The sequence below is a fragment of the Rhipicephalus microplus genome, chromosome 4 (assembly GCF_043290135.1).
Source record: "Rhipicephalus microplus isolate Deutch F79 chromosome 4, USDA_Rmic, whole genome shotgun sequence".
NCBI classification, from domain to species: domain Eukaryota; kingdom Metazoa; phylum Arthropoda; class Arachnida; order Ixodida; family Ixodidae; genus Rhipicephalus; species Rhipicephalus microplus.
Window position 1 is genome coordinate 59,606,991 of NC_134703.1, and position 14,612 is coordinate 59,621,602.

At 43.7% G+C, this 14,612-nt stretch overlaps 1 protein-coding gene across 3 annotated transcripts in view; it reads right to left on the bottom strand.

Moving 5' to 3' along the window:
- Positions 1-611: 611 nt before the first annotated feature.
- Positions 612-14,612, bottom strand: part of Wdr37 (WD repeat domain 37) — a 161,304-nt gene continuing 147,303 nt past the window's right edge. For all 3 annotated transcript variants that reach the window (XM_075892833.1, XM_037422997.2, XM_075892832.1), the window contains 8 exons: positions 13,406-13,594; positions 11,687-11,871; positions 9,644-9,692; positions 8,931-9,113; positions 7,680-7,818; positions 6,134-6,268; positions 4,785-4,896; positions 612-1,276 (listed from right to left, as the gene is read on the bottom strand). In XM_075892833.1, coding sequence (XP_075748948.1) covers positions 1,115-1,276; positions 4,785-4,896; positions 6,134-6,268; positions 7,680-7,818; positions 8,931-9,113; positions 9,644-9,692; positions 11,687-11,871; positions 13,406-13,594 — 1,154 coding nt within the window. In that variant the 3' untranslated portion in view covers positions 612-1,114. The remainder of the gene's footprint in view (positions 1,277-4,784; positions 4,897-6,133; positions 6,269-7,679; positions 7,819-8,930; positions 9,114-9,643; positions 9,693-11,686; positions 11,872-13,405; positions 13,595-14,612) is intronic.

Below are 14,612 nucleotides of genomic sequence, written 5' to 3' on the forward strand. Positions count from 1 at the left end.
TGCATGAGGAAATGCATGCTTTGTAGTTCACAAGAAATTATTGTCTCTGTTGTTTGAAACAAACACTTACACTGTCGGGGAACTATTATTATGTACTGAAATGCATCATGTAAGAGTGGAAATGATTGCACTCTGTCATGGCTTGTAATGCTAGTAACTATCAGACCAGTGTACCGCTATAGAGGCAGCCAGCTGACAAATAACGTCTTACAGTCAATATCCACACAACCTCGGCGTGAACTTTTTATAAACCAAACAAGACACAACTATAAAATCAACTGTACAGACGAAACAGATGCCTACAAAATCAAAGGTGACCACAAATAACTCGATAAACTCTCCTTTGGTAATCTGTGCACAAAAATGGGTGCGCCGTTGTCATAACACCTGAAACTGCTATCACTACTGAAATGAGTGGATAAGTATTAGTATTATTGCAACAGCTCACTTTTTTTTTTCCTCGTATACGCTGTTTGTTTAACTACTGAAGAAAAAAAAGGATGGAAAACACTGACTGTCCTAAACATTTCCTGCACTTGGCTTCCGGCCAACTGCGTCTAAGCTCGTGACACTTTGAAGTCCAAATCACAGACTCGTCATCGGAGGGGCACAACAGTACGTCACAAGTCTTTTGTGCATGAACTTTGCTTGCCATTCTATTTTTTGTTTTACGATTGGGCTATTCCCGTTTCGCAACTGGACTCAACTAAGTTCACGCCAACAACAAAGCATCTTTATAGTCAAATCAGAGGACCTTCACAAAACGCCCTGAATATATCGTAGCTCTGCAGTGGTTTACTACGGCACATCGTTAAGTATTTTTGCATGAGGAAAGAACTAGAAAAGAAAAAACAGCATTCCTCTTAATGTTACGTTCGACTAACATGAAGCGCGTTGCCGATCACGCAGACTAAATTAACATTGTTCCTGCCGCCTGCTATGCAGACATCCTGCACCTGATATGTTTACTGCTACTACTCCCGATCGGTGGCCCCGTTTTCGTCACACTTCGTTGCACATTCTAACATTATTCCATGCTGGCCCACGTGCCGGAAAACGAAGCGAGAAAATAAAAGATATTTGGAGAGCCTTCAACGAGTTCCCCGTGACGCGCTCAGTTGGCCTTCAGAAGGCTGGCCTTGCACTCCTCCTTAGAAGGTACACCAACGTTCCAGCCCAGAGTGTTGCGATCAAAGCCGCACGTGAAGAGATTCGCCTTGACATTGGCCTGGTCAGTGTCGAGCCAGGCGGCGGCGCACACCATGCGGCGGTGGCCCTGAAAACAGCACGCATGCGCCATCAGCGAGAGAGATGGACAGAGAATACAAAAATGTGAACCAAGGGCACGCCAGGCTGACTGCAACGAAATTTTTTCAAATCAGTCAAGGAATATTTATTGTTCACTGGGCGATACGAATCGTTCGCAAGTTCTGGAATATCTGCTATATGAGCAAATCTTGTATAAAAGACTGGTACTTAGGTGGTACGACTGTTGAAAAACTCTAGTAAGAGGTATTTCTTGAATACAAAAGTTGGTCCCTGAATTCGACATCTGACATCAGAACCACTGTAGCACCTCGCAAGCAGATCTTTGAACATCATGCTGTCTCAAGCAAGCGTTCTTTGCAGGTCCCAAGAGTCAGCTTTACTACAATGCATGAATGTTGCATGATGAAGGATCCTGGGAATGGAAAGAAGCCACTGTTTCCTATGTACATGTGCACATCACCGTCCCAGTATAGGCGATGATAAGACTAACAGGTGTATTGACAGGCCTTCAGAACTACTTCATGTGTGGCTGTGCTTATATGAGGGCAATAAAGATGCATGCATTTCTTTTTTAGGACTGTCTGAGAAGGACTTAATCTTGGGACTATTAGACCTAGAAAATGAAGGAACTCCAGGCGTGCATAGAGCATGCAATTGATTCGCTATATCAAGTTGCAGCACGGATGCTTCTAATAATTGTGCAGCTCATGTCAACATATCAGAGTTGCCAGATTGGCTTACAATAAGAAGATTTGGGCTCCTTTTCTTTCTTTTTCTTTTGTTTTTGCAGAGTCACATGTTGCATTTTCTGGGCTAATAATATCATTTTTGCTGCAAATATGGTTATCTTAGTGATCATCACGTTCGCCAACTACATGATTGTCAATGACTTTCAGTTGTTCTGTGCTGCGGTGAAACACATGTTGGGGAAATGTAAAAAAAAAGACTGTTAATCGCACAATGGCAAATGTGCATTCATCCAGATGGCGGCTGCCCTAGAGAATTTGTTTACAAATTTATAAAATAAATAATTTTTTCAACTACCTTTCGTATTTCTGTTTTTTTTTCAGTAACAAAAGTATTTTCAATAATGGAAAAAAATTGAAGTTTTGCTACATTTGGGCTTCTTTCCGGAAGTTGTGCCACTTTTTATGGTTTTTTTTAGATGATTATTTGCTTGTTATCTCAGTAGCATCCGGCCACTCTGGAACATGTTACACACTTCATGACACCTGGTGCATAGAAACAATACTCCAAAAGGCGTAAGTAACTACATAGTTCCTCGTGACAAAGAGGGCTGCTGTTGATGCTGCTGCTCCTGCTACACATGGTGATAAATTGTGGCACGGTAATTTATGGTTACGTAGCTTTAAGCCTGCAAAGTGGTTGGGCAGCTTTACACCTCGCACTCATTGCACAATTCATATGACGTGGCAGCTGCAGTTTTACTAAGCAAGTGTAAGACAATATGTGCACCTATGTAGCTGCACACTTTCACGATGCTCACAATGTTTGAACCGTGCAAGTGGACATGGAGAGAGAAGAAACGCACATACAAAGTGCAGTGTGTGTGCATGCATTTCTTCTCTGTCTGCGTCCAGTCGCGCTGTTCAAGCTTTATGAGCCCCAACCAACAAGCCCACCAGAGCACTTTGGCCCATTTCATTTCTTGATAATGCAGCTGATATGCTCATTAATTATGGCTGAGTCCTTAGTAATGGCAGGGCAGCTTTAAGCTACACACCTGTAATGCAATTCAGATGGCGTGACAGCTGATCCAATTTTATTCATTTGCCATGCAATCTTTTCATAAGAGCACACATGGCTCCTCGCCTAACATCACGTCGCTACAACATATCTTTGTTTTTTTTTTTTTTTGAAGCAGCTTCAAGCTGTGGCATGGCTCTGTGGTAGAATAGTTGATTCTCATATGGAATGCCTAGGTTCAATTACGGCTTGAACCTGAGTGTTTTTTCTCATTATATGCTATGGCTACATTAGACTGTGGTGGTTGGTTGGTTGGTTGCGAAACTTTATTGTGGTCCTGCAAGGCGCGCGTCATCGCGCAGCGGGCGACTCCCACGTCGGGACCGTTAGGCCAAGCCTATCAGTCGCTCCGCGGGCCTGCTGGACGGCCCAAAGTTGGTCGGCCAGGAGGGAGCTGCGTAGGGCCGCCTCCCACCTGACCGATATACTGTTAGGGTTAGTGTACATTGCTTTGCACTCCCAGAGCATGTGCGCCAGCGTGGATACATCCCCACATGCGGGGCAAGCGTCATTGGAGAACACGTCAGGATAAATAGCGTGAAGGGATCTCAGGTTAGGGTACGTGTCAGTCTGCAGTAGCCCGAGCGTAAGGGCCTGTGGCCTATAAAGTTTTGGATGAGGGAATGAATATAGTCTTCGCACGAGGTAAAAATGTTTTGTTATTTCGTTGTACGAGTCCTGTTTTCCGCAACCCCGTTGGCCCTGAATCGTTGTCCGTAACAGGCGCGGTCGGTTAGTGCGCGCGCAGCCTCGTGGGCAGACTCGTTGAGGTTGGGGGGAGCACCTTGGACCTGTCCAACATGTGCAGGAAACCAGATCAGTACGTGGTGCTTGATACCATCGCGGCCACCCCTCTGGAGCACGCGCACGGCTTTCTTGGAGATTACACCGCGCTCGAAAGTGCGAATAGCTGACCTAGAGTCACTATAGATGACCTCCCTTTCATCTTCCAGGATGGCAAGGGCGATGGCTACTTGCTCGGCAATTGTCCGATCGTCAGTGTGAACCGATGCGCAGTTGGTGATTTGCTGTTTGGAGTCGACGACGACTGCGGAGAAGGTGCGGCTCCCACGGTACGCTGCCGCGTCGACAAAGCTGACGCCGTGCTCCTCACTATGAATCTGCTTGAAAAGAGTGGGAGCTCTAGCCCATCGCCTACCCCGATTGTGCTCAGGATGGACATTCTTCGGTATCCGTGCCACGGTGATGAGGTCGCGAATCTCACGAGGCACCAGTCTCATCTTCTCGTCCACTTCAGCTGGAGAGTGGCCGAGCTCTCCGAGTATATGTCTGCCGGTCTGGGAGCTCGAAAGGAGCGCGAGCTGGGCCTGCTCCTGCGCTTTGGCAATCTCCTTCAACGTATTGTGTACTCCGAGCTGGAGCAGGCGCTCGGTGCGTGTCCTGATCGGGATACCGAGGGCCCGCTTGGTTACCTTTCTGAGCAAGACGTTGATCTTGTCACGCTCGGCACGCTACCAATTATGCATGGCCACGACATATGAAAAGTGGCAGAGCACAAAGGCGTTGACCAGGCGGATTAGGTTGTCATGACTGTGGTGTTGACAACGAACAACATCACCACCGTAATCAGCTGTAGCAGCAGGCTGATAACAGCTTATGCTTTTAGAAATAGAGAAGATAAAATCAACCTAAAATGAAAATGCTAGTTATAAATAAGTACATAGATGACAATACGGCTTTAACATGAGATGTGATGAAAATGTCACCAAAATTCTGGAAAAGCACACCTGTCTGCTGTTGCGGGGTAGCCTTGCGAGACGAACACCAGACATGTCGTACAGCCTGACCTGTCTGTTGTCATGCGGAATGGCTATGACATTCTGGGTGGAGATGGCAAGCCTAGAATGAAAAAAAAAAGCAACAAAAAGTTGAAAAGTTGTCAAGACCTCCATGCAAGAAGCTCAGCCAGATTGCTTTCCTGAGAGGACTCGGACAGAACAATGCACAGGTCCAAAAATAGTAATAAACCAGAGCTGCACTAATAACGAAATTACAATTGATTTGATTGATATGTGGGGTTTAATGTCCTGAAACCACCACATGATTATGAGAGACACCGTAGTGGAGGGCTCCGGAAATTTTGACCATGTGGGCTTCTTTCACGAGCACCCAAATCTGAGCACATGGGCCTACAACATTTCCGCCACCACCAGAAATACAGCCGCCGCAGCCGAGATTCGATCCCGCAACCTACGGGTCAGTAGCCGAGTACCTTAGCCACTAGACCGCTGCGGTGGGGCTAGCTAAATTCTATGGTGCAAAACAAGTGATGACAACCTTTTATATGGTGCCAGTGTGAAAGGTCCCGCATTTTTTGTGCACAGCTTTTGCGGATGCTTTCAGAAACTTGACGAAGTAATGCTTTCACGTTAAGATGCAGGGCAAAACATGTCCAGAAAGGAAGCAATTCTTCTTGCTTTCTTTTTTGGGGACTTGCTATGGGGAATGGCGCGAGTGGTTCAACAGTTAAATTTTCGCCTGGTTAAAATGGATATGTCCCGCCATCTCGCAAGGCCGAACTGAACCAAGCACACCTACTATCTCTGAGGCCATGGCTAAAAATTACAGAATAGCCGCTGTTGCTGCTACTAGTGTTGGCGGTAAAGCCGGTCAACCTTATGCAGGCAACAGTGACGTAAGACAGCCACTTTCAGGCGGAAATTTGAAGTGCGCTAACACAATGCGGACCAGTAAAACATGATTTCATTTCAATATAAGCATTTTTTTGGCACATAAGTAGCACCTGCAGAAGAAAAAGTAGGTCTTTAGACCGCTATTTCAGCAATCAACATCGACCTAATGTTTGCCTTTAACGTCCGTTTAGTAGGAGAGACTCTACAAAGTCCCTTCTCAAGCCACTACACAATAGTAGGTTTTCTGAACATTGCAAGTGCAACGAATAATCAATTGAACACCTAACATAACAGGCAACTGCATTGGCTTTAGTCCTTTTGGTAAATCTGCGTAAGCCACAGCAGTAATGATTAGGTGTGCAACAGCGGAGAGATGGACGCACTTGTGCTTTATTCAAGAATGGAAAACAGTTCATAGTTGCCACTCCTGCCAGTATGATTACCTGTTAACAGGCGAGTCCAGCCTGATTGTAGTCAGAGGTGACCGCATGTTCTTCAAGTCCCATATTTTAACTGTGCGGTCATCGCTTCCCGACACAACTTTGTCTCCTGATGCAAATGCAGCAGAGGTGACAGCCCTGTGGGAGAAAGAGAGAGAGAGAAAAAAGAAAGACTTCAGGGACATATCGTCAAAATTGCATAATGAATTTAGTATGCAATATTTGAGATTTCAAATGCAACTAATGAAAGCCACAATCTCGGCCTTCCAAAACATCACAAAATGTTAAATGAGTGAATCTGAACTCTGCATAACTTACTGTGTGATATCAATACTGATAAGTTTTCATGAGGGTTGGATAACTCTATCTCTACCTCGTTCTTGCTAACAATGAAAAACGCCTGCAAAATATTCAAGTTTTTAAAACCTTCGAATTTACCGAATATATAGTCAGTGCTTCCTTAACACAAGGCAATAAGGCACCGAAAGTACGGTGATCGAACTAAGATTTTGAAACTTGAATAAATTGAAGTTTGTGAAAGAACCAATAAGTGAGGGCCAACTCCAATTTCAAGCCCATTTAATGTTTCTATCTTTTTCTTCCTTTCTGGCAAGTAAGCACGCATGTTGTAAAGTTCCCAGAAGTGAAACTTTTCTTTTGCAATTCAATAGCTTGATAATTGTGCATAGTTCTCACATCCACACAATTTTACATTCCCTTGGCATTTTGTAGAGGGCGACTGGAGATACATTGATAGCAAACAAGCCCTCTAGTTCTCTATAATGGCTGGTCGACACAATCGGCTGCTTTCGCAGCATCACAAAAAGCTAGTGCGACTGAGCATCAAGCAACTGCGAGAATGTGTCGTAAGGCAAACAAACAAACAAAAAAACACCGAAATGCCAGGCCTGTGCAGAACATGCAGCAAAGTCACGGCAAAGGGTGGAGGAGCGGACTTTCTAGAGCACATCGCAATATCTTTTGGGGCAACTATTTTGACTGCAGTTGGAAGGTAACCACAAAACCGAAAATCATAATTTTCTGAAGTAGGGAGGTACCCACTATGCCATCAATCATTCTGCAGAGAAGCTATGTGCTTTTGTTTGATGCTGTGGTAGAAGACAAAGAATAATGGCTGAGCTGTTAGTAATGAATGCGAAACTTTAAACCACCCCCTCATTATGTACTTCACACTGTGTGACACCTGGTTGTTATTTTACTCCTCTATTGCATCTGTTAACGTGACTCCTTGTCCGACATTATGCCTATTTTGAGTATTATTGCAAAGGAGTTTCAAGCAGTGATTTGGCTTTGTGGTACAATACTGAAGTGCGATCCGGCGGGCCTGGGTTCGAATCCTGCTCAATCCTGGACAATCTTTTTTTCATTGTGTGCGATAGCAGCTACGAACATCGGCATCACCAACACTTGCGGCGATGGCGGAGAACTGCATCACCAAAATCAGCTGTTGTAGCGATCTAACAGCTGATACTGTGAAATGAGGGTGAAGAGGAGTGCTATAGAGAGAGAGAGGGAGGGTGTTGCTCACTCTGTGTGTCCCTGAAACACGCTGACCGAGTGTATGGGTTCTCGGAAGTCCCACAGCCGAAATGTCGTGTCCTTTGAGGACGTCACCACCAGACGTTGCGTCGGATGCGCGCTGGTATGGGTCAGTTCTTGGTCATGGCCTGCAGAAGAACCGGCGATCGGCAATACTGCTAGCACAGCCAATAAAGAAGAACAGAGAGGAGGTCACAAACGTATTGAGTGATCAACAGATAGTAATTGCAGCCACAGGAAATCTTCACATTTGTATTGTATACTGACATGCCTGCATGTTATGTAACCCCGTTTTCCTACATCCTGTCACGCTCACCGGTAGGCATCCGCTTTTTAAACTTCAATCACTTTTTACATATTTAAAAGATGTACATATTTTTCACCCCTTATTCCGAGGTGATCGGTAGCTCGACCTCTGCAGAGACGTCGTGGCTGCGGGGCCCCTTATAATTGATTGATATGTGGGGTTTAACGTCTCAAAACCACTATATGATTATGAGAGACGCCGTAGTGGAGGGCTCCGGAAATTTAGACCACCTGGGGTTCTTTAACGTGCACCCAAATCTGAGCACACGGGCCTACAACATTTCCGCCTCCATCGGAAATGCAGCCGCCGCAGCCGGGATTCGAACCCGCGCCCTGCGGGTCAGCAGCCGAGTACCTTAGCCACTAGACCACCGCGGCGGGGCGGCCCCTTATAAGAGTACGCCTGCTATGTCAAGAGAGGTACAATGATAGAAGGTTGATGATGACTGACGGCTGTTAACGGTTCAAGAGTACCTTTAGCCAAAGGGTGTCAAGCACTACGTTCAAGGTTTATGCAAGCCTGGAAAGGTTTAAATAACATTTAACTACTTATTAACAACCAATACAATAATGAAATAGCCATCGCCATATAAGTCTAGCAGAGTGATTACCAAGGTCATAACAAGCTGCAAGCACTATTACTTGCTCATTAAAATTTCATGCAAGTTGAGACAGCAAACACAGCTTATCTAAAAAATATCTCTAGTAGAACACACAGCTACGCAGTGTACGAGGGATGTCTTGCAGGGAAAGCTCCAGCTTAATTTTGCCCTCCTAGAATTCTTAGTGTCCACTCTTATAAATCACCAAAGCATAAATTGTGTAGCTGGGAGCAGGCTTCATTGCTTTGTCTTAATGGGCTTCTGAAAATAAGTTAATTTGCCTGTCTCCTTTCATGAAACAGTGAAAAGCTTGTAGGTTACACTAAACTCACCAACGAGCTGAATGACAAGCTCTCCCTTCTCAACGTCGTAGACGTTGGCTGTGCGGTCCCAGGATGCAGTGATCACCTGGTCCCCACCCGACAGCCAGTCGGATGCTATCACAACACTGCTATGGCCCGTGAGCTCGGTCAGGGGGCTTTTCATCACAAGAACGTTGCTTGCAGAGTCAATATCTGAACAGAAAGACATGAACCAATGATTGTCTAGACCAAGGTTCTCAAACAAGTGGCTCGAATGTCTGGTCCTCAAATGACTGTCTTCGTCCTATTTTGAAAAATTATAGGCATGCTCATGAGTTCCACGCACGTGATTAGTATGAAGCATCTTTTTTGTAGGGCATCCCATCGGCCACCTTAAGTTTGAACAAGAACCTTAGAACAAGAACTCCATATTCAAAAAAGAGTGTACAAATTTCTGTCATCTTGTAGTAAATATCACTATGTTTATTGAAACCTAACAGTGAATCCACATCAAAACTGACCCATCTAAGGGTATGTAAAAGAGCTTGTTTAAATGACAACTGCACTCAATTGCCCTCTCTACCCTCCTTCAACTTTGACCTAGCTAATCATCCTGGCCCATCGGTAGAAAAAGTTTCTTGACAATGGCCCGCTAGCTGAAATGAGTTTGAGGTCTGCAGTTCAGAGGATCAATGAACACTGCTTCCTTGACAGCAACGTTATTTTCAGAAAGTTATGCTCACCATCTTCTTTCTCCGAAAGGTCAACCTCGTCTTCTGATGAATGTCCTTTCTGTGAAGAGATAAAAGTGGTGATGAGATAAAAGTGAATCATCAACTTAACCTACTCAAACCCTTATCTGCTGAACAGAGGCAGCTGCAGACAAGTCTTCAACTAGCCTAGCTGATATAGAAGAGCAGAGCAACTACATATAAAGCACACACAATTGAGAAATGGCATACTTCACACTGCAATATGACCTATGTGTATTGAGGAATAAAACGATAACTTCTTGAAGTATATATGTCTATGTTATGATTGAGATACACCTTATAGAAAAACAAAAGAAAGAAATGAGGGAGAAAAAAGGTTGTCTTATTTTTTGTGAGTTTAATTTACTGCTCACTGCATTCTCTCCATATTTTTCATATTTCAAATACTTGTGTTACACAACATGCTCTGCTTTGTGCCATTTTATATGCTAGTAGTAGGATGTGTATGAGATGCATGTAAGATTTATAATAATCAATGTTTGCATTGCATGCATCTGACTTCTAGCAGTATTTTCAGCTACAGTGCACTTTGATTGTTCATGCATTGTTTAAACCATTTCTTGTGTTCAGTGTTAGCCTTCATTTGATTTCGACAGGATTTCTGAGTCCCCACATATGAATTGTACAAGAATCCGTGTTGCTGTATGATACAGCAAAAAATCATATTCATTGTATCCGCATGGTTTTTTACACTACAGTACATAACTTAATAAGTACACAAACAGATAAATAAGTACATTTCTGTTCAGACAGATAAGAGCTACTCAAGATTGCTAAGAAGTTTAATGACTGCTTTCCCACTAAGATAACAATGAAATAACATTGACAGCGTCATTATTACCATTACACTTAGTTAATGCATTTAAAACAATTGGCCACGTATCTGCGTGCTTCGCTGCAAATTTCGTGTCAAAAGATGATGGTCTTCTGCCAGCCTTCTTTCGTGCATAGCATCGCATTTTCAGCCCAGCCTAAGAAACACTAGAGTCTTTAGAATTCTCTATCTATGTTTCTTCCAGTAAAGGAACACGCCACCTAATACTTACTTGTTGTTCTTGTGCCTCAAATATGCAAAATATTTGATTTTTGATCGACTATGTTCAGAAGTATGAACGCAGCCACCAGTTTAAGATGGCCAGGCATTCAGCAACAACTCATACATCGACCGGGTAGCTGAATCGTTTCATGTGACAGACAGAATTTTTTTTTTTTTTTTTTAAGTGCGGCGTGTAGAAGGACCCCTATGAGTCTTCTTGCAGCATGGTGGCATTTGACGCAAGATGCGCACAGTGTTCTTTTCTTTCTTTAGTTCCACATCACGAGTGGATACAGAAAGGGGCCTCTTTTTTATGCACGTCTAAAGGACAGTTTTCAAATGGAAAGAAAATATAAAAGCGCTGCGTGGTAGAAAACACACTAAAGCTCCTTTGAGATCTGCATACCATCAGAGGCAAATGGTATCTAGAAATAGGTTGCCGTTATTATGCCTGTGCACGCATGGCATATGGCTGAGTGCTTAATGCAGCACGCTACAACGCGAGAGACTTCTGGTTCAATTCCCTAGCCGGGTGACCTTGAATTTTTTTCCCTTCAAACTTTTTTGGTTCCTATTTTTTATATATACATACATGTACAAGTTTTTTGGTTCTTATTTTGTATATATACATACATGTACAGCTGTCCACACCTTTAACACAAACGCTCCACCGCATGTCCTGCGGCAGTTTGACTGACGCTGACATCACATACGTTTGGGTTCTGCTGCAAAGATGCTAACCATACATGCTGACATATTATCCAAGCCTACCGAGGTATTATCTCAGCAAAAGCGCCCAACACTTCGCGGCTGGCATCAATCAAACTAGCCCTGGCCATGCATCGAAGTGTTCGTGCTAAAGGTGCTGACGGCTGTACATATCCGGGGCATGACGGCGACAGCCAAAATCAGCCAAGAGTGTCCATATAATTTCTATCGCAATAACGAACAAAGAAGATGAGAGCTAGTCAGCCCACCACCAAATCTAATGCCGCCGCTGCAGATGTGGCAGCCCTCCAGATGTGGGCGCTCTGGTCCCCCGAGGCTGTCACAAGAAGATCTTGTGTCGGATGGAAGCGCACAGAGTTCACCGAACCCTCGTGTCCCGCATACTGCACAATGCATTGACCCGTCTGAATGTCCCAAAGCCGAGCAGTATGGTCTGTAAGGGAACAGAGAGTGACAAGGAAAGAGAATGCATGAATAGATGTATTAATAAGTTAACTTGTTCCTTATATCCCTCTTTAATAGTGAGAAGTGACGCAAGCTTTCCTGCTATGCCTCTTTTTTCTTTTTTTTCACGTAGGCATAAGCAAGAACCAGGAGGGGCACCTCAGCTGCTTCTTTCATGCATCTCTATGGCTTGTAATTTTGCTACTAGGGTATATGATTTCATGCTAAAGATCATGGCAGTATTCTGAATAAATAGTAGGACACAATTACACTCTTCACTTTCAATTATTTCACATATGACCTGCCACACAAATTGGACATGCTACTGTCACACTGATGGAAGCGACATTTTGCTTTTTAGAGCAGATTCTGGAGCAGAAAAAATGGTGCTTTAGAGCATGCTCAAGTGTCATCGGAGCAGAAAAAAAATGCTATAGCTTAGAGTTGCTATTGGTGTTTTGGGAGATGATGCGTGTTCCTAACGAGTCCTGAAGTCTAAAACATCACTTAAGCATCTAATAAATATTTATATTTATTATTAAACTTGCCGTATGCTAGTATGCAGCTAGTATACAAGCAGTATAGTAGGTGTAAATCATGGGCGGGGGGTCAAGAGAGTTTAGATTTCCTGGTGTTCAGGCTGTAGAGGACACCATTTGCAAGTGTGCCACTTGAGATTTAGCTTTATCATGTGATATAAATGAGTTAACAGTTAAGTATAGCGCAATTAACTTTTTAAAAGGTTTTTTATCTTTTACTGCATACCTGTGTTAAATGCCTCTCAGCTGTGTGAACTATGGAAATGGAAAAAATGTGAAAAATATGAAAAAAAAGAGATTGAACACAACCATGCAATTGCTCGAGCTCGGACCCCATGCTCAATTTTTTAAATTTTATTTTAAGGCATGATTTAATTTCTATATAATAGAAATTCGACCCATATTAAAAATACCAATTGGACACCATGGCCTGATATGATTCACCCCTTGAGATTTTTCTGGATTTACGCCACTGAGTAGCATACTAGGATGATAGTGTATGCAATTGCTTTTGGTTTTGTTTATGCTCCCGGGATGGTCCCATGGTTCGACTTCATTCTTTTTAGTTTGTCAACACCATTTTGGAGCACGTTCGGAGCCGTTACTAGCAAATATTGCACTGTGGAGCAGGATTTCTTTTTTGGAGCAGTTTGGAGCAATTGAAGCAGCACTTCCATCACTGCTACCATTATTCATTCTGAACTGGCCACAAAATAACCGGAGGCTAAATATAATAAATAGCCTGAAGACTAAATATCAAGGCACAAACCCCATTTCAATAGATTCAGCAATGACATGCTGAAAATGATACTCAAAACAAAATTTGGATGAGTAATAAAATGAAAAGAGAAAATACGCACTGATGTGTGTGGCACAAGGTGTTTTTTAAAGGAGTTAAGTGCAATAAGAATCACGCAGGGCATGTAAGCCACTAGTAGTGTCATCGTAATGCCGGGCAGAACAGAATTCCTTCGAGATACTGACCTGCCGATGCTGTTGCAATGACCAATAGGCCCGAGCGTGATGTGCTGACCTCCCAGACTCCGTCACGATGGCCAAAGTAACTCACAGCCAGCTGACAGCTTAAGGTGGACGTCTTGAAGCTCGAGACGATGCGACTGGTGGAAGCCTTCAACTTGTACGTGCTCTTTATTTTTTGTGAGAGCTGGCTTGCTGCAAAACATGAAAAAAAAAGCTTACTATTAAAAACCACGCTTTGACATTTGCGACTTCAAGATGTGTTCTAGCGCAAATAATTGGGACATAGGGCACTATATATATTTTGCCTGACTGCCATGAACGTATGTAGAGCAGCCATGTTAACTGAAGTGGATGACAAGAGAACTCGGAAGTTACATCACTTGCAACTATTGAGCAAGATTAAAACTGCGTGACGATGTCTAAAAATAATACAACGTGAAGCGAGCTCAGTCTCTACACAGACAACATATGAGGGAAAGCAGACCATCTTTAAGGACGACAGCACACAAAGCGTCGTCCTTAAAGCACACAAAACACTAGTCGTCGTTAAAGGGGCCCTGAAACACTTTTTTGAGTAACCATGGAATTAATTTACTGGGAAAGCGTATTGACTCACAAATTCAAATTCAACGCCGCAAAAGTTTTAAGAATCTATCCAGTACGCGCGGAGTTAGAAAGATTTGTCCCACGCTGCAATCGCATTCTCTCTTCTCTCGTCCCGACGAAAGCGCTGGGAGCTAAGCAGGGAGGGTGCGAGGGCCGTCACCCTCCCTGCTTCAAACCGTCACGCGCGCCTCGTGACCTTGAGCACTTATTTCTTCTTTTTCTTCGAAAACGCGGATTTTTCAGTGCGATCGCGCACGCATGAATGAATGCATTGATATGACTGTACCATGAGGCGGTGGCTAACGCCACCAAGTCGTAATACTTAGTGAACCAAAAACTACGCGTAGACAAATGACGGCCTCTGGCGGCGATTTCTGTAACAACCGAGCGCGCCGTGTTAAAATCAGCCAATGGCTGATAGACGGGTAATGCAAGTGTGATTTTTGAGCATTTTCAGTAATTTGTAGAGGGAAGAGAAAGCAATTTTCAGCTGACTTTGACAATTTATTGTGAATTCCAGGCCACGTGCTGCGCTATAACATTTGGCTAGCGTGTTCTCGGGAGCCTCTACTACCGATGGGCAGCGTTTTCTGATCATGTTCAA